The sequence below is a fragment of the Wasmannia auropunctata genome, unplaced genomic scaffold, assembly GCF_000956235.1.
Source record: "Wasmannia auropunctata unplaced genomic scaffold, wasmannia.A_1.0 LD336097.1, whole genome shotgun sequence".
Lineage (NCBI taxonomy): Eukaryota > Metazoa > Arthropoda > Insecta > Hymenoptera > Formicidae > Wasmannia > Wasmannia auropunctata.
The window spans coordinates 1,790,447-1,815,126 of record NW_012026793.1 but is presented as its reverse complement, the minus strand read 5'-3'; the positions used below and the strand labels follow the sequence as shown (position 1 = coordinate 1,815,126).

At 42.8% G+C, this 24,680-nt stretch overlaps 1 protein-coding gene and 1 long non-coding RNA gene across 2 annotated transcripts in view; one reads left to right on the top strand and one right to left on the bottom strand.

The window, feature by feature from the left end:
• LOC105462602 (zinc finger protein 423 homolog) overlaps window positions 1–24,680 on the top strand; it is an 84,174-nt gene that overhangs the window by 19,317 nt on the left and 40,177 nt on the right. Inside the window, exon 4 of the mRNA XM_011709304.1 lies at window positions 7,321–7,392. Within this exon, the coding sequence (XP_011707606.1) occupies window positions 7,321–7,392 (72 nt within the window). The remainder of the gene's footprint in view (window positions 1–7,320; window positions 7,393–24,680) is intronic.
• Window positions 11,348–12,656, bottom strand: LOC105462570. Its single transcript, XR_976076.1, has 2 exons — window positions 12,406–12,656; window positions 11,348–11,998 (listed from the first exon to the last, which is right to left on the bottom strand). It is a non-coding gene; the product is annotated as an uncharacterized LOC105462570 (long non-coding RNA).

Sequence of the window (24,680 nt, the reverse complement as noted above, 5' to 3'; positions counted from 1 at the left end):
GGCCCCGTGGAAACCCGACATCGAGATGCATCGCGCAGGAGAGGCGATTTCGTTTCCTCTCGGTCGACGATGACGCTCGAGGAATACACCGGTGTGCTTCTCTCTCGCGTCGAAATATGACGGAAGCAGTCGTACCCGGGGTGCCTGGGGACCCGAGGGCCAGCAGCGCGTCGCAACCCAACTTAACTTTTGCGCGAACATACGGTATCGGGTACCGCCGCTAACTTTATGCTAATCTTCCCTCCTTAGGCTGTATACCGGCACTTCGCACAATGAAAACCTGCGTCACAGAGTAAACTCACTTGCCTCGGTGTACTCAGTACTTTCCGCAGCCTCGAGTTACGCGCGTCGAATTTAAGTAAGGTATCGAAATTCTCGCAAACACGAAAATCTGTTGTCTTTGCCGCCCGCCTAATCGTATACATGAAATACATTATTAAATTAAACTCTTTTCAATTAACGAATTATCTTGGTAGACGTACAACAATCTCATATATTTTTTATTTTAGAGAAAAAGAATATTTATATGGCACAGAAAGGTTTTTAACCCGACTTTTTTTATAATATACAAAGTTGTTTATATCTTAAGCTTAATTCTTTGACAGACTTAGCGCCGTAACTTTGAGATAACGTTTTTATAGGTTGAAATTTCACCGTGACACCCCCCGTGGAGTTGATGCCGCGGCCCGCGGGATGGACCGTAAAGGGGTGCACACACCTGCGTGTCGTAAACGCGGACGTTACGAGGTCGTAAGCTCTCGCGGAACCGAGTTAACCGGGGAATTAGCGGCGGCGGCGAACTCGAAATTACGGCGCGTACGCGGCTTTTGACATGGCCAGAAAGGGTTGGACCGTGGGGCGACCCTTGATAAACGCGAGCCGCGCGTCCGTTGCTGAGGGGGCTGCGTATAAATTTCGCCGGGTGGCACGCTTCATTTAAGTGCGCCGGACAGCGGTCGACGTTAAACTCCGCTTGAACTTTCTCGACTTAATTCGAGATATACATTGCAGGAGACGGTATAGTCTCGAGGTAGGGGATGCGTATGTGGCGATCGAAGAAAAGGAATGAAGGATTATGCTGAATATTGCAGCAAATGTGTTTCTAGAAAAAATATACATCCTTTGTATAAATAACGTTTTGCTTTTATTATGCATTGTATAACGTTTTGTATTTGTTATGCTTGTCATACTTTTGTCAGAAATTGCTATACGTAACATAATACAAAATTGTTTATATCTTTCTTCGCGTTTGTAAAAATATTTCGCTTATATAAAAGCAAATGCTTTGAATATAAATAAGTACTTTTTAATCATTGAATACAAATTTCCAAGTATAAAACATTGAGACCGATTATATTCGAAGTAATGGAAGTACATGGAAGGAATGGTTTTGCTGTGGTATCTTTAAAAATTTAATTAGAAACAGATCTTGAGAATAATTTTGTTTGGACTATCAAAATAATTGTGGAACGCTTAATTGACAGTGCTGCAAAAGTTTTAACATTCTAGCAACCAGTTTGCTAGCGTCTTACATAATTATTTTAATAGTCCAAACAAATTATTTTCAGATCAGTATCTAGCTGAATTTTTAGATATTTCAGCAAAATAATTTTTCCGCAATTCGCATTTTTTTTTTTATTAAGATGCATGAGCATGAGTTTGCCATCGAAAAAATCGGTCGCGTACGAATCGACGTCGATGAAGAAGAGACGTGCCCCAGTAGGGACATCGTGCCAAATTAATTCCTACGAAGCCGCTGTCACGTACGTACACGTACGTACATGCGTACGCACGTGTACACGTATAGCGCATTTGCAATGTGTGCACGTATATACGTATACATACGTACACACGTATACACGAATAGAATACAGGGCTGATAGTCCTGCAACGGCGAAGTACAAGGAACAGCCATCTTTCTCAGAAAGAAATTAAAGTTTTCCCCGAGGTATAGTCTTCTTCTTCGTCCCCCATCCTCTCCCCCCCCTACCCATTCGTCTTTCTCTCTCTCCTCTTCTCGCCGCTATCTTAGCCGCCAGAGTCCCGGTGTTAGGGCCGAAGGAAGGTCGAAGGATACTGTCGTAGGGTGGTCGTAGGGTGGCACCGGCTAGCCCATTGGTATTGTTTGTGACGCTCCCCGGGGAGCACGGCTCCCTGCCCTTAACAGTGGCATGTGCCGATGACACTGTACCGGGTGTCCGCGCGATATCGCTTACCGCCGCCGCGCCGTCGCCCTCAATCATTAAAGCGAACGGGGATTCTACCGATTGTAAGTGATCGTCGCGTGTGCGTCGTTCGCACACGTAAAATCTTGCGGTCGATCTTCAGCCCGCAAAGATTTCACGATTGGGACACATTCTTTTTTCTTTTTGTTTTTAAATATCTTCTTTTGTAGTACACCTCTTTGTCGCGTGTACGTTTGGGCCGGGTGGTCACGAATTATGAAAGCTCATTTCACGCGCGGTCATTATGCCGCGCCAATGGTCGAAATTAGCTTACGGACACGAGTACACGCGCCGACGGTGTCTATTATTTCCGGCTGAATTAGCCGGTTCAAAAGTCGGCGGCGCGGCGGCGGCGGCCCGACGCGGCGACTGGCAATTCCATTTTCCAGCGAGGAAGGGACACACCGCACGTACTGCACTCACGTTTTATTCCGTCGGCGGTTTCGGCGGTGGCGTCGATGATATCAGCGCCGAGACGGCCAATTAAAAACGTATCAGCCGTCCGGGGCGCTTCGAATTTGAGTACCGACCGAATTGAAGAGCCCCCGAAAAATACAGGTTTCAATACGTTGTCTCGCGCAGTCAAATAGAGGCCAATTTTAAATGATACAAAAGTCCCAAATATATGAATATCTGAATCTTGACAATTCTTGTTAAATAAATCACAGTACAAATTATATGTATTTTCTTCTTAAATTATATATATGTAAAAAAATGTTTTTATATTTATATCATGATTAATAATCTCTCAATTTTTAATATAAAATTTAACGACTATTGTTAACACCCCTATACATTTTTTTAAAAAGGGGAGCAGCCTCTCGAGTTTTTAATTTAATTGTATCACGGGCTATTATATCGCACAAAATCTTTCGTAAGACGAGAGATCTTAATAAGAAAAATAATAACAATATATAATAAGGCACACGCGTGCTTCACGCAATGATTGAATTAAGCATATCTCGTTAATGAGACAAATATAAATTATAGGGTCAGCTTACCATAATAATTTGCATTGTCACGTGACGCTTTTGCTCTCCCAATCTAGGGGTCGGCGGCGCTTAATTGGGCTGTCATTATGACGCCTTATGGGACGCGGGACTCGATTTAAATTACGTAAAACGATAACGCAGCGTTAATGATAAAACGACACACGTAATTTATAAATTATTTTCCCCCGCTTCTTTATTCTCTATACAATTTATTGGTAAAACCTACGCACGATTACAAAAAATCGTGAAGTACAAATTCCTTCTTTCAAAAGAGATATAACCCTCGGTAGACATTTGTTTTCAAAGTGTATATCTATCTGAATGTCGAAAACAGAAAAATCGTTACTCGAATAATGATATGGTACTCGTAATTGCCGTTGGTATACCTAAGTATTTTTTTTTATACTTTGCCTTTGATGTGCTAGCTATACGAAATACATTCGACACTCCATTTTAAGTGCCGCAATCTTTTCCCTCCCCTTTTCGCCGTCCTCCTCGGACGGAAGGATCCAATTCCGGGCGAAATGAGAACCGGCGACCGTGAGAGCCACTGGCGCGATCCCGCGGGACCACTGGGAGCAGTGGGAAGCCTCTGTACCCGTGCTGGGGCTATACCGGGCTACGCCGTGGAGAGGGCGCTCCCCAAGGAGGTAATTACCCTCCCTGCCGCCGCCCGACCACCCACAAGCCATCGCAACTTCAACTCCTGCCGGAGTTACATGCTAATACAAAACCAAAACCGGTTCCCAACAGCTTTGCTAGCCGTTCCGTCGAATTCCCAAAATTCATATACATACGCGTGTACTTGTGTGTACATATAATATACGTATGTACGTGTGTATACGCGCGCGTGCACCACAATGACGACAGCACCGGGGGGTGCGCGAGCGCCGTGAAAAATGATGCTGGACGTCGCGGCGGTTGGACAATCGATCTCCCCCAGTATTTACGCGTAATATCTGACCGACACGGCGCGTTTAATGTATGTCGCATATCGTGTAGAAATTGCGGTTACATTTTTTTTTACTGCGAATTAAATTATCGCTCTCCCTTCCCCTCCTCCCCCCCCCCCGCTCCGCTTCGCGCTCCGCGCGAAGTGAGAATCACGTTGAAATACCCACGTTATCCGCGTTAAAAGAATTTTTCGTATTCCGCGCAGTGTCGGTGTATCATAACACGCGCGCATACGCTTCCGCACAACGGGAGTTCGCGATGGGAAAAAAAAACGTAAAAACGCATACGTTTGCTTTAAACATAAAAGCGGCGCGGGATTAATTTTGCATCTAAGGATAATAAAATAATAAATACCTGACGACTAGAAATTAGCGTGTGTGCGGCTAGTTACACCGCGCGCGGTTTTTTTTTTCGCGCGCGCGTTTTCATCCTTTTTCTCGAAAAAGAGAGAGCGACAAAATGATTATTTCTCGCGAAGGAAAATCCCCGTGTATTTTTTTTTCCAATTTCCCTGCGTCCCGTTGAACAGAGTAGAGCGAGAGTCTCGCGGAGAGTTTGTTTTTCCACAAAAAAAAAAAACTTTTATATCCCACCTGAAATTTTTATTTTATATTTCGTGCCGCGCGCGTCGGCGGGCCCCACGTCGTCGGCGCGGCGGCGGCGGCGGCGGCGGCGGCGGTAGCGGCTCGAATTCGTTTTTTAATTGGCAAATTTATTTGTTGCGTACGTCCTGTGCACGCGCGCGCCAAGCGCTCGTCCGTCCGCGCGCGACCAATGATGCAAGAATATTACGATTTTACGTTGTCCGCAACACGCGTCCGTGTCACTCGATAACATTCACGCCGCGCGCGGAATGTCGGACGTAATGGTTCGATTTGTATCGAATGACGGTATCGGATGACGGTGATACGAAACGATTTTGGAGAACGGGAAAGAGAGAGAGAGAGAAAAAGAGAGAGAGAGAGAGAGAGAGAGCGCTCGGGCGCGCGCGGTTTCTCGTTACGCGATTCGCGGCGCGAATTAAATATTCGACGTACAATCTAGGACGCCGCACAAATTCGCGATTGTGTGCCTAGAAGAGTGAATAAAGAGAAGGAGAAAGAGAGAGAGAGGGCGGGAGACTTCCTTTTTTTTCCTCTTTTCCCTTTTTTCTTTTTTTTTTCTGGTTCGCTCAGTGCATTTCGGTAACAACGACGAACTGATTACCAACGCGGCGTCCCAAGCGTGCAGCCTTGGAACTCCCAAAAGTCATACTCGTAAAAAAAAAGGGACTATTGTGCACCGCGGACTTCCGGGTTATTTATACGAGTTATCTCGTCCCCGAAGCGCCGCGAACCGAGCGCGAGCTCGCGCGCGCGCTAGCTCGCGCCGCGCCGCGCCGCGTCGCGCCGTGCATCGTTGCAGCTGCAGTTGTTCGCGCCGTGACTTACGAGCGATGATAATTCCAGCAGCTTGAGTGCCACGCGGCTTTTCGTTTCCACCGCGGTCTTAACGTTTTATTCCGCCCCGCGGTTTCCTCGGATATCGTCTTATCAGTGAGTTATTTTCGCGTTGTAGGAAGCGGCGCACGGAAAGAGGAATTAACTAAGGATTGCGACTCGTGAGTGTCTTTAGGAGATTTAGCTGTTGATCCCGGCGCGATACAACTGTAATTGTGTTTCTCTCGCTGAGAAAAATACGTATGGCTGTTTTTCTCCGCTGTTTATATTTTCTGTAGCTGTTTTTTTTATATTTTTATTCAAATTGTCGAAGAATAATCCTTTCAAAGAAATCCAATTTAATACTGATCAATTTAATATTGCTCAATTTAATACTGGTCAACTTAATACTGACCAATTTAATATTGACCAATTTAATACTCGAAAATAAGTAATTAATCAATATCTTCGAGTATTAAATTTCAGGGAAGGACGGTTTTTTTTGAGACCAAAAAATCCTTTAAAGAAATTTACTGTAGATATATTAAATTAATACTCAAAATAAGTAATTAATTACTAACCAATTTAAAATTTACAGTATTAAATTTTTCTACGGGATGCTCAAATCGTCTATATATCTCGTATTGACTTCGGACAGCTTCTTTGTAAAATTCATTTCAATCTCTCACGATCGCTTTGTGTCGCCCACTCGATATTACAGCGTCTAAATAAAAAATAATCCTCCGACGTATGAAAAGTTCATACGGAAGCCGCGAATGCACGCAAATATTTTATCATCGGTGCGCGCTAATAAAAACGCGCGATAAACCACGTCGACCGGCCTGTGTGGTGTGCCAACCTCGCTAGGGCTGTATCACTGTACCGTCGCGGAGACGCGCGGTGCAATTTTTTTCCGTCGTATCGGATGCGGACGCCGTAAAGTTCGATTATCGATGCGAACCTGGTGGCCGCTTCGGCCGCCGCGGTTGTTTCCCCGCAAGTTGTGCTTAAAGTCGCGCGTATCCCGATGGGAAATTTGAATTTTGGCCGGTCTTCCTCCCATGTACGCGAGTACGTGTGTACGCGTATCCGCGCGCGCGCTCGCGTGGATACGTTGGTCCAAGGCGGTTTCGGGTCTCCTATGCGCAGGAATGGGCTGTGGGAGCCAATATCACCGGGGTATGGCTCCCGCGGGATCACCGCCGCGCCGCTCTTTTCCACCCTTTCCCGTATTATTCGCGTCCGCGCGCGCAAGCGGCATCATCTGCGGCGCAGAGGCATAGGCCGCTGCCATCGCCGCCACCGCCGCCGCCGCCGCTCCGAGCTCGTTCCGCTCGATCGCCCGAAATCCCATGAAATTTCAATGCGGAATCCCTATTAAGAGCCCGGCGGGTTACGGACGCGCGGATCTCGGCGCCAGGCGCTAGACGGGAGACGCTGAGAGAATGATGTAACTGCCCGCGAAGACACCTTCGTCAAATCCGAATCTTAACGCTTAAATGTGAGTTTCCCGAAGATGTGAATCTTCTCGAAACGAGAATGCTGTTTTTATGAAACAAAATTCAAAATTGGCTTTCGAAGCAATTTTTTTCATGTAAATAATTTCGAGAATTTAAATTAATAATTTAAATTATTATCTGCATCTGATAGTCGATCAAATTCAATTCTTGTAAGATGGATATACTTATAATTAATGTTGTGCTAATTGTAACGTGTTTTCTGTTTTGTCAGATTATCTGCAGGATGGCAGGTCAACTTCCGTCCAAGGCCCAGATCTAGAGAATCAGAACAGCCTCGACAGCGGTGAGTCATGTTCACTCGTTAAGTTTCCAGACAGATAGCATGTAATGTGTCATACTTTGACAAGCGGGATCCTTGTAATTTGACACTTACCCTGATTGGAAACTTTCTCATAGTTTTAATTGGCTTTTCGTTTTAAAACGATTGACCGCGTTTGGGGTCGCCTAGATCCGCATAAAGACACTCGGTGATCCGTAGACTCTAATAGGCGTCCTACCATGCGATAAAAAGGGGTCGCTACCCTCTCGCGTTAGAGATTGCTCGTTCTGACTGGCAGAAAATTCGTGATGGATAAAGTCCTCAAACGGCAAACGAGGTAGGTTCCGAGACGGAAGGATTTAAGAAGACTTTTATACGAGAAACTTTGAATTACGGCGTTCGAATGATGTTCTCGAACGGAGGCGGTTTTCGCCTCGTCGACGTCGAAGGGACATAAGTACAGAGTAGAATTGACCTCAGTGGGGGCACCGTCGCTTTTATGCTCGATGGGCCCGGAGAGTCGCCTCGAAACAACTTCGATGCATTTAGGTCGAAGTGTTTTCAGTATATCCAATTCTCTTTGCGAATATTTCAAGCGAGATTGAAAGCCTTCGACGCACAGCGCACGGTTCGACCCATTTTGCAACGATTTGAGGGGTTCAGGGTGAATTAAATTTCCTTTCGAATCACCGTCGGAAATCGTTTATTAGACCGTTTCGTTTCTCGTTCCTCGTTTCTCGCTTTGTGTTGCGCATATAGTGTATTTTTCAATGCAAAACATAAATAAATACCCTAACGCGAAATTCTCGAACGAGAAAGAGAGAGAGAAATCGGGTTTCCCCGCGGCTTAGTGGGCGAATAGACAATGCTCTCATCTACCTTCTCGGCGCGCGCGAGTCACAGATACAATGGCTCCCCATGCATTCGACATATGCTCTCTGTAATTCGATTACCTTGTAACAGCCAAAGCTTTGGGTAAGGGACGGAGGGGATTGAGCCGACTTAAGTTGACTAATCTCTCGCCGGCTCCGTAGCGCGGGTAGACTAGTCCTCGGCAGATAAATCCGTGAGGACCACAGGCGCACGCTGTGCAGGGAAGATCTTTCGCTAAATTCAAAGGCGATCGTCATAGAATAATTTCAGTAATCTTTGTCACTCACCGAGGAAAACGGATTAGGATTTCTCTCTTGCAAAATTTCTCTCATGTAAAATTTACCTAAAAATAAGTTGAAACCTGCAGGAATAAAATTACAATTAATGCAGGAATAACTTTTTATTCCGTTTTTCAGTATTTTGTTTTGCAACCTCTGATAATAGTATGAATTTGTTGACTCAATCGTATGATAACGCGCGATATACTTTGTAGAGTTGCATCGCGAGAAAATTTAATCGTCTTATATATTTTGCATTTTAACGTCATCTTTAGATAATCATTCACCCAAGCCCAAGATTGAAAATCGTTCGATCCGTCAGCGAGAAAATTTCGCGGAAATGCCCGACCATCACTTTGCCGGAAATTCGCGAGACTTCTCGACGTCCGGCTCACCCAACCGCCGGTGCTCCCCGATGACTGGCGCAATAATTGGAGGATTACCGCTTTCCTGATGGTCAACGGAGTTTCCGTTTCGCGAATTCGACATACGCTTATATACGCGGTGATTCGATTAGCACGGACTAACAGAAGGATTGAGCTTGAGATGAGAACTGGTGGCGAGCCGTTGACCGGCCGGCCCTGGGGTTGGCGAAAGGGAGGTCGCCGACGAGGGGTTGGGGTCGGACGGTCGGTCAGCCAGCCTGGCCGACGGCTAGCCAGCTAGCTAACGCACTCCTGGGAAGACGTAAATGTGTCCCTTTAGTGCCAGCTTCCGTTCTGCGATACGTCCACCAAAGGGCTTGGCCGCTTCCTTCCTCTCTTCCTCCCTTCCTCTTTCTCTCTCTCTCTCTCTCTCTCTCTCTCTCTCTCTCTCTCTCTCTCTCTCTCTCTCTCTCTCTCTCTCTCTCTCTCTCTCTCCCTCTCTCTGGTGGCATCGAGTAATGTTTTAGGATCTATTGACGCACCAACGCTCATTTTGCCGCAGGATTCGTGCGATCGTTCGCTTTCTCGGAACTGATTGAAGCGTCGCGGCTCTCAGCGGGAAACTTCATCCGATAAAGCTCGTTGACTGCAAACGTGCCTGTGAAAGGGTCCGCGTACACTGTAAGGATCCACTTACGCACACCTAAAAATTGTGATTTATGCAATTTGTAATCTATATTTGTAATCCTATTTGTATTTTTCTGATTTAACCGATATGATGGCCGGGTTCATTTATTTATAAAAAATTGAGTAACATCATATTTACGTATTTTTAAACCTCCGTTTTTTTTTTCGACGTTTATCGTAGGCAGTAATAAATAATACGTTAGCATGCCACCCAAGACTAACGGCAAATTAGATGTAAGCGCTTAAAAAATAATTCCCGCAAATTGCCGCGGCCGCACATTACTTTTTTTTCCTTTTCATCGCGCTTTCTCCCGCATCAGGAGGAGGGAAGGAGGGAGGATTTAAATCGGGGATAAGTTCGCACGGGACATACAAAGGGAATGTGTAGCAGGCGCGCTGCTGTATGCAGTATGAAAGGACTAGATTTAATGGTGGTTACCAGACGTTGCCGTTTGTACATGTGGCAGTAGTAGTTTGTACTTAGAGATGCGCAAGCCGAGAGCTCGTCGGACGAGCAAACACTTAATTAACCCTTCAAGTTAGCTCTCCAACCTCTTTCTCCCCGTCTCTTTCTCCCTCGGCATCTTCCACTACATCCGAAATGAAAATAGTACTTTACCAAGGACAGTTGAGTTTGGCAAAATTCATTCAGGACGAATCAGGACTACTGTACTCACAGTAGGTATTTTGCTTCAAAAAATGCAAAATAGCATTTAAAAATAAATAATTTATCGACTCTGCAGTTTCTGAAAAGTCGTGAATCGCGCACACAAAAGCTTTTATATATGGTATATGAAATTTATTTACGGAAGAATTCAAAATGGGAGGAGTGCAATTCTTGTATATATAATATACTTGTTGTTTTAATTCAATTTAGTTACCAGAAAAAGAATTGACTTTCATATTAATTTTAACATGTTTATCAATATTTAATGTAATTATAAAATTATGTATTGTAAACATCTCAATCTTGGTATACAGCAACTCGCTAAGGATTAAAAGCGCGATAGAAGAAGTAATAAACCTGCTTCGCAAAGAGGATAATTTTACAAAGTCAAAACTCGCGCGGAATCGTCTTGAATTAAAACGAAGTCGTTTCAACCCTTCGCGACCGCACTTCTGAGGGGCTGCTTATCACGACGAGGAAAGAGAGAGGAAGAGAGAAAGAGAGAGTCACCCAACATCGGTAAGAGGCAGTCGTGGGCAAGTTTGGGCTATCCCGGCGGGCATTCTCGGATTCGCAGAGATCCCAATCTCTTAGGCGGGTCGCATCTCTTTTCGGTTCCAGTCAGTCAGTCACTTGATCCGGCTCATCCCACCTCCCCCTTCTCGCCTACACCCACCTCCGTAACTCTCCCCTCCCCCTCCCCCTGTTCCACCCTCTATACTCTGGAGACCCATTGCAACTTTAAGCGCCTCGCATTACGAGCGTTCGACTCGTTTCTCTCGTTTCGGGCTTTGCCCGAAGGCTATGCCTCCCTTCTTGCCTCTGTGTGCTCTTAATTTAGCCATCTACTATACCCTCGCCGGTCGCCGGCTCGCCACCCCCGCGAGCCACCCACCCGAATTCATTTCAGATGTTTATCTCCAGCGGGAGGAGAATCGGCTCGAAAACGGATTAACCTCGGACGATCGCGCGAGTTTCGTTTGTTGAGATCGAGTATCATAGTCCACGGCGCTTTATCTGTGTGCGCGATATCAGATTATTTCTAAATGAAAAATCTTCCGAGAAATGTTTCGCGGATATATATGTAGTATTGATGAATAACTCATATCTAAAATTTTTACATCAAACTTCTGATGCAGAAATAGATACATTATTTAAGTAGAAAAAGTACAGTTATAGCCGGACATTTCGTCAATAGGAAGAATATTGACAGATATGTACGCGTTTTATTAATGGCAATGATGTCTTTATAATGTATATAATCAACATTACTCAAATTAAGCCGGGTATTATTTTAATAACGGCCGCCGGACAAATAATTGCGATTTTACTTGTTTCGTTAGCCGATCAATTATTGAAAGTCCGAAATGAGATAAATAATTAATAATTCACGAGTAAATGAATTACACAACGAATCGATTAATGGGACTGCATACTTTAAATTGCAATTAGTCAATCGTAATTAATTCGTAATCAGTCAATGGAGCCCTTTTCAATCATGCGGGATTTCGGAACAGATAGGACTCGTGCGTAACGCGCGCAAATGAATATCATAATTTCTCCTGCGTTTTCGCATTGATCGTGGGATTGCGTCGTGCGGCCTGCCTTCGCTGAATCGCCAACGCCAATCCGCGGCTTGTAACAATCTCAGTTGACACGTTGAAAATTTAACCCGCGTCCGTCTTTGGACCCTAAGGAAGCTCCCAGAGTTTCATCATCCATTATTCGGCGAGAGCATAGCCTATCTTCGGCCCGGCATCCTTAAGAAGCCGGAATAAGTGATGAGGAGTTGCAATTTCATTATTCTTGTAATTTAATGATTGTAATAATTAGCGATCGTAATTACGAGGCTCCGATTAAGTTACGTTTGATTAGTTTGAGTGGATTTAACGGACTAACATTTCGCATTAGCAAACCGAAAATGACTTTATCTACAAAACTTAATTAAAATGTTGTGCTACTTTTCAATTTATATAACATTAAATATCTTGACATTTATAACATTATATCTCCCCTTCCCCTTCAAATCGAGATTTTATTGAAGTAAAATTCACCTAGAATTAACTAAATGATTGCTAGCCAAACATAATTATCGAATTTAGAAATTTTTATTATTGCGAGTATTTTAATATTCATTTCTATTAATGTAGATTAAAATTTAACTTACTTTTTACCTGTTTTTAGTTCTAAAAATTAGAAAAGGATAAAGAGAGTGTTGAATTAACCCATATTAATCTGCATTGGTAGAAATGGACATAAATCCTCCGTTGACGGCTTGCCGCCGCTTGAACGCGGTCTCGCACGTGAAAACGTATGGAAATGACAAGCGGCGAAGTCGACGATTCGCGGTGCGCGCCTTGCCGAATCCGCCGGCACGTTACGGCGCACCGCTAATTGACAGCGTCGCAGAATGGAAATTGTGTCAGTCGCGCGCGGGCGCGAACGGATATAATATCGATCGAGGCGCGCATCGCGCGCGCTTGGCGATGATCGCGCCGGTTAATTTCGTCCGCTCGTCGCAGACGGAGATTCGCCGCCTGTCCACCGGGTGTGTGATGCCCGGTGGTCGGTGCGACGGTTAGGTAATTAGCACGGACGGACGTGGACACGGACGGGCACTTTAAATGTCCGCCTCTAGCGGGCAACCGCCGCGTCGGCTTAACTCGCTTATTATTTAATAAACTTCGGAAGTTTCACACGCGTGCGTTCGCGCGCGCATACACATACAGCCGCGCGCCGCGCCGGCGATCGGCGGGATCGGCCAAATCTGAAATACGACCCGGCCAGGTCGTCGCCCCCGACGGCATATAACGTTTAAACGTTTCATTTGAACTTTCGCGACCGTTTTTAACTGCCCCACTCGTGATATTGGCTTTTTATCTATCAAGAAAAATTGTAAACCCTCCGCGAGTTGCGTGATTATAAATGCTGCGGGCATTCGTTGTTAGGGATCAGTCTTGACGGTTGGAATATTTGGGTTAGACGTTGAGAAACACATTTTTAGGAAAAGCATTTATTTTTAGGAAAAGGTTTGAAAGACAGCAATATCGGAAAAAGTATAAAAATTAAATAATGTCTGTCGTTAATTAAAAAATTTAATAGCAATTTCTATGTGCTTTGCATGTTTATAGTCTGCATTTTGCATAACGTGTTTTAAATATTGTGTCCTTGTAAACGTCTTTTCATATTAATTATTATTTCTATGAATTTATAAATATTAATAGTTACCCTTAGACTTCTGAAGCTTTATCGACTGACGGTAGGATCGATTTCTCTTCGCAGTGTAAGACATCACCGCTGCAGCGTTACTTGTCCGACGAACGTGCTTTTGAGAAGTGCAGAGGAAATATTTTATATTTTTTGTTATAGAGAAGAATAATTGCTAAATAACTCTTTTATATTTTTTCAATGAAATTTACGGACCATTTTTTATTATAATTTGATTACAACTTCACGCATTTTTGTTTTACACTACAATATAGATATAGCTTCAATATAAAAAAAACTAATGTCGGCATTCAATATAATAAAATTCAATATAATAAAAAATACTAATGTCGGCATAAAAAATTATCTGAATTAAAATGATAGTTGACATAATAATTAACGAATTGCCAATGTTTCCCATTCGAGCCATTCGTTCATCCTTCGCTGTTCGTGGAGAAAGGGTCATTAGGCACGCTCATTGCACCTCTTAAAGAATTAACACTTGCGCTTCACGCCCTCTTCCTTCCGCTCGGGCCTTCGGTCTTTCATAGCTTCCGCGCTCGGCGCTAATAAAATAATAAATACACGTCGTTGTAAGGGAGATGACGGGAAGGGGAAGGGAAGCGTCAGGAGGATTCGAGAGGGCGGAAAGCGGCGACGCGCATTTTGCACCTGCAAGGTGGAAGACCGACGCCCTCTTCCACTTCGTTTTCTTCTTTTTCTTCTTCTTCTTCTTTCTCTTCTTCCTCTTCCTTCTTGGCGTCTCGTTTTCCTTCCTTTCCCCACCAGGATCGCCTTTTACACCCCCTTACAATGCCTCGGCGTGCATTACATACAACTCGGTTATTTCTCCAGGGAGTTTTCTCACGTGAATGCCGCGAGAGCACGCACATTTGCGCGCCCGCCGACGTCGACGCCAGGTTCCGCGCGTGTATATGCGACCGTATGCGCTCACGCACACCATGATCCCCGGCACCGTGGATCTCTCTCTCTCTCTCTCTCTTTCTCTCGGTGGATCGCCGGGGCGAAAGGGTGCGAGGCGGAAGAGGGAGCCTTGGAGGAATCTCGCGCAGAAATTTCGTTTGCCACCGCGGGATTAGCTTTTGGGAATTATTAATTTTCGAGGGGAACCGCGACGCGCGCGTCCTCGTCAGAAATGCGCGATAAAAAAAGATTAATGAGATAATGCGAACGCACGGGCGGGCGCAAATTGCCTGATATCATCGCGAGTTCGTGTCCCGGTGCTCGAAATGCGCTCGCCAAATTATACGAGCGACGATTCGTGGGAATGTGAGTCGGAAATAACGGATGCTGCGGTGAAGAATCGATCGTTTACAACGTGACAAATATGAATTCGCATTTAAATGAACGGAGAGTTGAACCTATCTATTAAAATCATTGCATTTTTTTCAAAGTCGAAAGTCTGTTAAGATTTATGTAAAGAAATTATATAGAGAATTATATAAGATGTTAATTCTTAACGAAATAAATTAGACCAATGTCTTTATATATTTTTATGTATTTATATATATAATTATATATATGTATATTTTTATGTTTCTTATCCGTATTTTTTGTATAATTTTTCTATCATTTCTGCATCCATCTTCAAAATTAATCTTCCTGCTTCTGACAAAAAAAAAGAAGTCTTACCACTCCTCTTATAATTTCAAAGTCTTCAATTATTCCACTTGATTCCGCCGCCTCATACATATTTTCTGACACCCTGTTTAATCTAAATTCCATTATTCTTCGACACCGATGTATCGATATTCCTCATTCGAATCTCGCAGCAGTGGCATCCCCCGTGTGCCACGGCGTCCATGTTGTCGGGGATGTGTTAGTAGCGACGGTTCCTTACGGAGGAACGGGAATGACAGGGTGGCAGGCGGTGGTTGCAGAACGTTGTGGCGATCCCTCTATCCCCCTCTTTGCTCTCTCCTTCATACAAATACATACACATGCGCGCACACACACACACACACACACACACACACACACGCACGCACGACACCCGCGGGAATTTAGGCGAAAACTTTTGCCGGGCCGCCCGAAGGTGGCGGAATTCTTACGACGGTGGAAAAGTTTGAGCCGGGCAACTCAGCAACGTACTTTACCGCTCGGCGATTTCGCGTTATCGCCCGGCTTCGACGACGCTTATCGTTCCCGTTGCTTCGCCGAGAGAATGCTAGAAACCAGGTGGGTCGAGCGAGCACACGTTGATGCAGTTTACTTGTTCGCTTTAATTTCGAATCAGTAATACGAAGTATACAATGCGATGGAGTGTGACCCCGTTTTTTTTTGTGGCCTTGTTAAAATCGAGAGTATTATTCATACAACATACTTCATGAAATGAAGAGTAGTAATAGTATTAATCCCCGATGATCTTTGAACTTAACGGCATAATTTTCCTTTCTTTTTCAACAAGATGTTCCAACAAAATAATTCTGAATTTTGTAATTTAAGCAAACCAAAGCCGACGCAATAAGAGTATCAAAAAGATGGACGTAATTTGAAAAAATTGGCAAGCATTTCCAAAAAAAATTATCATATCTTTCTAGTAATTATTGTATACATTTGAGAAAAAAATTCCATTAATTTTTACATATATCCGATCGTCTACGATAAGCGATGTCACACAGTGCACGCGCCGAAGGCAAGCGAGGAGGCAACGCTTCGCTCATCGCCTTCAACGCATCGCGGCCCGAATTGGAAAGCGGCACGGAGGCCTAATGAACGGCGGCCGTTTCGGACTCGCATGCCGGGCTGCCGTGCGTGGCGGGACAACGAGCACAGCGCCGTTAAATTAATCCGGGCGAAGCTGAGTGCCCGGTAATCATCATTACCCCAACCCGGGCGCCCGGATTATTATGTTTTCCGCTCGCACTCCGGCCTCCGGGTTTTCGACGATGCTTCCGCTCCGCCGACGCTCGTTTACGTCTTCGACGTGCCCCGCGCGGACGCGCGCGCGGCATGTAGGGCAATCCGTCCACACGCGAAACTGGTCCGTTCGTAAATCACAATCTTGATCTTCTGCGATAGTGATATTTTTGAATTATTTATATAACATATTTCAAGAATTCTTAATAACATCGTATTCGAAGAGACACCTTCGTCAGCGTAACGAATTTAAGCGGAAGATTCCGCCGCGTTGTATAAGATCGAGGAGGTAACCGCGGTTTCCCGCAATGGAACGTATATAGATATTTTTCAAGCGTTAGCGACTCGAACGCGTAATTTTACATTTCTAACTTTCGACAATCAATTTAATCAATCTATTAGATTATCTTTTGAATTAGATATGTAAAAGTGAATAACATAAAATGTTGGGCGTTAGCAACTCGAACGCGTAATTTTGCATTTCTAACTTTCGACAATCAATTTAATCAATCTATCAGATTATCTTTTGAATTAGATATGTAAAAGTGAATAACATAAAATGTTGGGCATACGAAATGTTGGATTATATTTTAATCAGACTTAAATTGTATCGACAAATTATAAGAATTGAAATAAAAATCAGCAATTACTATAACAATAAGCATCTTGCCAAGTGTCACTGGCTAGATCCTCTAATGCCATTAATCATACAAAAATTTATCTTATCCCGAAGAAAATTGCATGGAGAAAATAGAAATATGGCAAAATTTATCGCGTAGTACAATTAATTAAACATAATTATGAATGGAGTTTAAAGGAGGTATTAAAATACGGAGTACAGATCCGTATATAATCGTAAACGACCTCGCACTGACAGTCACTCGCCGGTGCATAAGCCGCGTATATATATCGCGGAAAGCGAAATACAAAACGGAGTTAGGGACAGACGGGCGTACGGACGTACCGCGCACAGGAATGTCCTGTGCGATAAAATCTGCCGACCTGCACCTCCGGCTCCTTGGCCAGAAAAAGGACGCCGCGCGCCGTGCCGCGCCCCTCTCGCGGTCACGGCACGCAGCCGCGCTCTCCTCCTGGTATTGAAACAAATAGATACGCGAGAACGATCGTTCTCCGATCGCGGCGCCGATGGATCGGCAGATTAATGCGAGCGATAAGGAGTTAAATCGGAACACTTAGTTCCGGCGCTACCGCGCCGGCTATAATTAAACGCGCATCCACGGCGCGTCCTCGATGTCCTCGTGAACATGATGAAAACGCGAGTGGTGAACGCAGGAAAACCGGATGTCTTAGCTGGGCAACAGGATTTATATGTTTCACGTACACGTATGCAGACGGCAAAATGCAATGAACAGTCTTAAATCTTTATTTTATAAAGTAGGGAACTTGAATCGACATGTTTATTTTATACGTTTAAGATATTATCAAATGCGCATATAAAATGTATGTCCTTAAAATACAGCCTTGGTTATAAATATAAAGTACCCTCACAAATTGACGTAAACGTCTTATGTCTAACGAAAAATAAATTAAAGAACAATTTTGATCGAAAAGTAATATTTATTTTTTTAATAATTTGAATATTTTGTTAATTCTCCTTGGGCTTTTTCCGAGAAAATGCAATAAATTGAGAAAATTGAGAGTGCTTCCCTAAAAACAAAAGCATTGCGCGCAATATCTAACTTTGGCCGATTTTTACGGTTCTCTATATAATTATTTGTTGTACACATAAGCCGGCCTTATTGTTATTTACGCACGCCCGTCTTTCAATGTGTATCTTTTTTATTATTAGCTTTAATATTAGTCATTGCGACAAATATTACCACAGCCTCAACGTGGTCGAATAGAAAATATATCCGTCCCGGAATGCGAAGGGTATCCATGTCTAGTCTCGACCGAATTTTAACGATTCTTATTATTATTTGTTGTATATATAAAGCTTTATTTGAAATTATTATTATTGAGGGTGCTTATTTATTTGCCAAAGAGCTGCATGATAAGTGAGAAACGACTTTTTCTACAGCGTTATAGAAATTAATATTTTAACCAGTGTTTGCATTATTTAGACAAAATTATTTAAAAGATAAAAAGCAAAACAAGCTCGTATCAAGCTATACGCATTCAAATTTGAGAATTGTAAACTGAAACCAATCAGATCAATTTAATTTGAATCTACTTCATTGATGAGTTGAATTATAATCTCCAATTCTCAATTTCCAATGCGTAATCCAATACAGGCTTTAATATTGTTAAATTTTATCTATATGTAGATTATCTTTAATTATTTAACAAGCGCAACACTGCTTTTAATTCTTAGTATCAAGTATTATTTCTGTGGCACAAGTTACGTGTAAGACGAAGTACGTTTAGAATTGAAAACGTCCGTTACAAATTATTATCTGTTACAAATTTGTGAAACGAAAGACAGGTATCAAAGGATCAGTACGAGGCTGATCGTTGATCCTACAAAGTTGCCCGTCTTGACGGGACCCCTGCCGACAGCGGGCTGCGCGGCGGACACAGACGCGCGTTTACGCCTTGCATGCGTGCACGCGCGCCCGTAACTTTACGCACTGTCTAACGAGCGATCTGTCGCGCTCAATCCGTCTATCGATCAGCATTTCCCCTCAAGTGAAATACATGTTTGATAATACCGATATAGGGTTTTATAGTCACACATGTCAATCTTAAGATCGAATTGAAATGAGAAAAAGTTAATATTCGTTATAAAATCTATACACTATAAAGATACATGCAATTATTTTATTGTCGGAAAAATGTAGAAAAGCTGTGTGTCCGAGATTTTCGATACGGAGACGTTTCTAATAACGCGAAGTGGCGAGGTAACATGTGTATGAATTTGTGTGGAATTAGAGACAAAGTATGTATCGGAAAAAAAATGATTTTGCTGAAGTATCTTAAAATTTAACTAAATACAGATTTGAAAATAATTTTGTCGAGATTTCAAAATAATTATACACATAGGAAATATGTATAATTGCTTGCACAATGCTTGAGTTTCAAGAGCATGTGTTGCAAAAAAAATTCGACATTTTAGTTATCAGCTTGAATGTTCTACATAGTTATTTTGATAGAATTTCCTAAAAAAATATTTTCACAGAGCTGTATCTAACTAAATTTTTATCTAAAAATATTTCAGCGAAACTGTTCTTTCCGTGTATTTATTATTCGATTATTCGATTCGAATAAAACGATATATGTGCTGCAACACGGTTCCAAGAAAAAACATCATGTAGGATATCACGGAGAATAGTTTTGCAAACTGTTTCTAGCATTGATGCTATCTCTTCCTTAATGAAAATTGCCTTACGACTCATTTCTTAGTCGCTTGGCAAACATGTTTTTTTGATAATGAATGCACATTCGAAGATATTTACTGAGGCTCATTCCTTCTTTAGGCATTTCTATCATAACTATGTCATATAAATTTTTTTACAAGCAAGTTTTTTCAACAAACCTAAAGTAATACTCTAATTTTAATTTCGTTAACTTCTAACCTTTATAGATTCATGATTTATGTATTTACCTTTTTCTATCTTAAAATATCTTTCCTAAATTTAGGTTCCTCAATCATTTATTAGTCCTATCCAAACAGATTATTGATTATATGCCGATCCCGGCATTTAATGAAATTCCCTCTCTTTCATTTGTACAGAGATCCCTCTCGATTTGGAACAGTTGTTTCTCGTCAGTTGCTCGTAACGATCGAACCTTCAGTCTACCTGTACTTTATCCTGGAATAAAACCTGTTTATAGGATGGATTAGAATAATTTTCTATTCATTTCAACACTCTAAATTATAGATATTACAGTGCGTTCTCAGCTTGTAACAGCCACCCACGGTCCAAATGCTGATAGACACCGTCGCGATCAGAATCGCCGGTGGTAACGGATCTCTCTCTCTCTCTCTCTTAGAGACACGATTTAACGACGACGGGCGCGCGGAATGCACGTCGGTCAGTCTCGTGGCAAGGATTTCAAATGAAAATTCCACGGAGTTAATGCGCTCGGCGCTTCTCAGCAGCGCGGCGCGGCGCGGCCCCGGCGTTTAGGGGGCTTTAGACCGTATAGGTGCAATATAACTTTCAAGTACTCCGCATAGCGTTAGGCATATCCTTTTACTATTCTCGCGAAACCAACCGCAAATCTCGCCGCTCGACGCGGTAATCCTCCTCTCTTTCTCCTCCGCGGAACAACAGAATTGCAATGCGCAAAGACAACGCTTTCCCTCCCCCCTCCCCTTTCTCGCTTCTGCTCCTGGCATCGGCCGGCGTGCACTTCCGCGCCATTACACACCGCCGCCGTATTATTTTTCCGCCGGCTGTCCTCCCGTTTTCCCGCTCGCTCGCGTGAACTCACGATGATAGATCTTTTTCTTTTTTTTAATCCAAGAACGCTTTACTCGCTCGACAACGTTTAAACGCTAACGGAGTATCCGAAAACACACGGAGAAGCGTACACAAATCAAGTCTGAAATTAATTTAGTTTTCTATCTTGCTGTGAAAAGAGTGTCATCATGAATAAGGTCTTTCTTACGAGAGACCCTGAAGTAGTCGCGTTCAACTCGTAATCGCACTTTGAGTTGAGCTTTTGTAATCCAAAACAACGATCTGCCTAACATTAATGCGAAAATTTGCCAGGCACGCCCCGAGCATTTATAATTACGACGTAAGATCTCATGCATTCTTATCGCGTTCGCAATATATAAAGAAACTTATATAAACTGCAGATTGTACCGTTCTAATTTTTGAATAAGTTACTTAATATATTTTTTCAACTAACCTATTAATTTTAATATTATATAGAATGTGTAACAAATCCATAAATATAGAAGTATTTTTGAATAAAATTATTACTCTATAGATAAAAGACATTCGCGCATCTTTAACAATTTTGCTTCTAAAATTACAAAAATAAAACGCACTTTATGCGCGTCTAGAATTGAAATTGCCTGCTGTAACCGTGGACTAATCTATATTTTGTAAAAAAAAAACGGAGAAAATGAACTTCAAAATTGAAATGATGGAAAAATATATCTATATTTCTACCGATATCATATATTCTACCATATATGTTGTGGGTCGGCCCATTGTTGCGGCAAGCTCTTCAATTGCAAAAATAAAATATCTACACGCAATAAGGACGGATGACTAATCTTTCGAAACGGCCATCCGATCGGCAGAGACGGCGGCGGTAGAATGTCACGTGTAAAGCACGTGAGCTACTGTGGGAGTGCTGGCCGCATCGCGGGGTATAAATAAAGCCGTCTCCAATTAGTATTTGGGCAGCGGGCCGATCCAGATAGAATCTACCACGTTCATCACGTGTTCGACGATCCCGTCAGTCGGAGATCCCTATACGTGTTCTGTCCTCGTAGAGCTATTATCCGCGGTGACTTCTCGCATTCTCCCGCGTGCGTGTGCACCTCGAGGATTCCTTCCCAATTTCCAAGCGACGCGCGACGACTGTATTGTCACGCTGACAATATTTTCCAGTGGTTCTCTTAAGCCCGTACTAGATTACACATTGATTGGAAATAAAGAATTGTGAACTTAAGATTAGAATTTGATCAATCAGATAATTTTAATTTTAATCCATTTCGTTCTAATTCTAATCTCTAATTCGCAATCCTCAGTAATACGTAGTCTGAACGTAGTCTTTATATCTTTTATTAAGATGAATTCTGTATATTTGTTTGAAGCAAAATTTATGAATATCTCGAGCAAAAATCGAATCGCCGGAAGGGTATAGAGACACAAAAGATAAAGTCGTGTACTTCATTTTCCGAGTTAGATTCATTCACTCGAGGTGAAATTTCTTTTCTTCCTTTTTATTACACGTCAATTTCGTCAGTTTTGAAAGCGCGAGTGTACCCATATCCTTATCCACGTTCGAAGGCATGCACGACGCATCTCGGGTGTGAGTCCCGTCCCGTCCCGTCACGTCTCGCTGTGCCGCGCGCCGTTTAATTGTCGGGTCTTGGGCAATTGCGGTTTCAGGGCAGTTGAGACAAGGATCGAAGCAATTTGCCCTTTCGGTCGCGGGGCATGGGGCCGCGAGGAGGAGGATGAGGCTTCTCCGCTGAAAAAGAAAGACGACGACGTGCGCACGGGATATCGCGCGTTGCGCAGTAACTGGCGCATTCTCCACCCGGGGATGCACATGCGTCCCCCTCGCGCGATGCACCGCGCGCGCATGCATGCATATGCCGCATGGCGTTATGCGCGCTCGCCCACGTGTCGACCGCAGAGAAGCGCTTACGGTTAATTGAATTCGCGTTACCCGACGAGAAAACTTTGGCGGAACGACGCGGCCTGCCTTCGAAGCCGGCAGTAAAGCAGTCTCGGAACGCATCCGTGCGACCGGATGCACGTATATATTATAGACCGGATTGCTGCTGCGGCGATTCGACATTTTTAGCATCGACTCGCATAAACGTCGAAGCTTGTGCAGTTTTACGCAATTGTAAATTGGATGTGAAACTTCGCGGCGCAGTTTAGTTCCTTTAATTGTAGAACGGAAAACCGATGGTCGTTCGAAAAATACAAATTAAGTGCATAATTATATGTAATGTATCGTAATAGAGATATATAAATCGCAATCTTTATTTGCGAACAAGCGAGTTGATACTAAAATATTGTATATTTTGAAAAACATTATATCGAAGGGTCAGCGGATTAAAATTCAACAAATAAAAACAAGGAGCTATAAACCAAGCTTGGTTTTAATTCTGCTACAATAATGATATTATAGTGAAACAATCAGGACAATAATGCAAAAGATCATGACAGATGTCTCAATCTTCGTTAGATCAAATTAACGAAATTATTGTATTATTATCGCTTTAATATAACAGCCTTGATCATATAGGTGTAAAGCGGCCCCACAAATTGACGTAAACATTCTATATCTAATGAAAAATAAATTAAAAACAGTTTTGTTAATACTTATTTTTATAACAATTTTAATATTTTGTCCTTTGGCTTTTACTATTACCTTTTCAAAGAAAATGCAATAAAATGTAGGTACTTTCTATATTATACTTATAGTCAAGACTAGTATTCTTCTTATATTAGCATTAAAACCTAGCTTAGCTCGTAACCCCTTGTTTTTGACTTATTTCGCGTTAATAAATCGTTATAATGCATGTCAAAAGTTTCGTTAAAATTCCGTTATTAATCTTCTCACACATCAGTCGCGTGGAATGACAATAAAACAAGCGCGATGACAAAACTGCACGTTCGACTACAAGGCTCCTGGATGCAGACGCTGCACCCCGCCAGCCCTCGCCGGTGTGTATCCCGATGTCGCAACGTCATTAATATTTTCTGATCTTATCGTTCACTCTGTCCGCGTAATTGTCCCGCTCTCCGGAGCCATGTCTCGTGTCCCGCGTGTGGCGTTCCATTCCCGTCAGCCTGCTTGGCCCGATCTCGCGCGCGTCTTCCTCCCTCGTTGCGACGCGAAACGCGGAAAGGGGCGCCCACCCGAGAAAAGAAATTCTGCATGTGCATTAGTGCGCGCGCGGATCGTCCTATAATTATCCGCTCGTAAAGCAGTAACGGACAACTTGTAAGAACCGGAGGGAAGAGGAAGCGCGCGTTATTAAAACTTCGCCTCTCGCATACATATTCTGTACCTTTCTTCCTCCACCTCCTCCTCCGCCTCCTCCTCCTCCTCCTTCTCCTTACTTGATGTTTCTTCCTGAGGGCGGGCAACGAGTTCGATATAAGAGACCGCGACGACTTGCGAAACACGCGGAGATGGGCGAGCACGAGATAATCTCTCCCGGCCGTCGTTGAAACTCGTGAGAAAACTGGGCGCAATGACGTGCTTCGTAAGAAGGAAAAAAAGAGCTTTATTATTGAAAAACTTTATATAGTACCTGCTATATAATATATTTTATATAATTTACTTATTTTAGCTACAGAAAGTTAGTTAACATTTAATTTTTTTAAATACTACCTGCGCCATCTCGTTTAATTAAATAATTAATTTTCAGATTGATAATTCCGCAATGAAAATTTCACGCTATACTCAATTTGATATAAAGTGTTAACATTTTAAGTTTTTAAATAATATCGTTGCCGTCCCGATTAATGAAATAGCAAATCAGATCAATAATCCTCCAATGAAAGTTTCACGGTATACTGAATTTGATATAAAGTGTTAACATTTTAATTTTTTTAAATAGCATCTTTGCTATCCCGGTTAATTAAATAATCAATTTTCAGATCGATAATCTTGCAACGAACAAGTTTTACGCTGTATACTTAATTTGATATAAAGTGTTTTGACGAGGCGATCCTGAAAAAT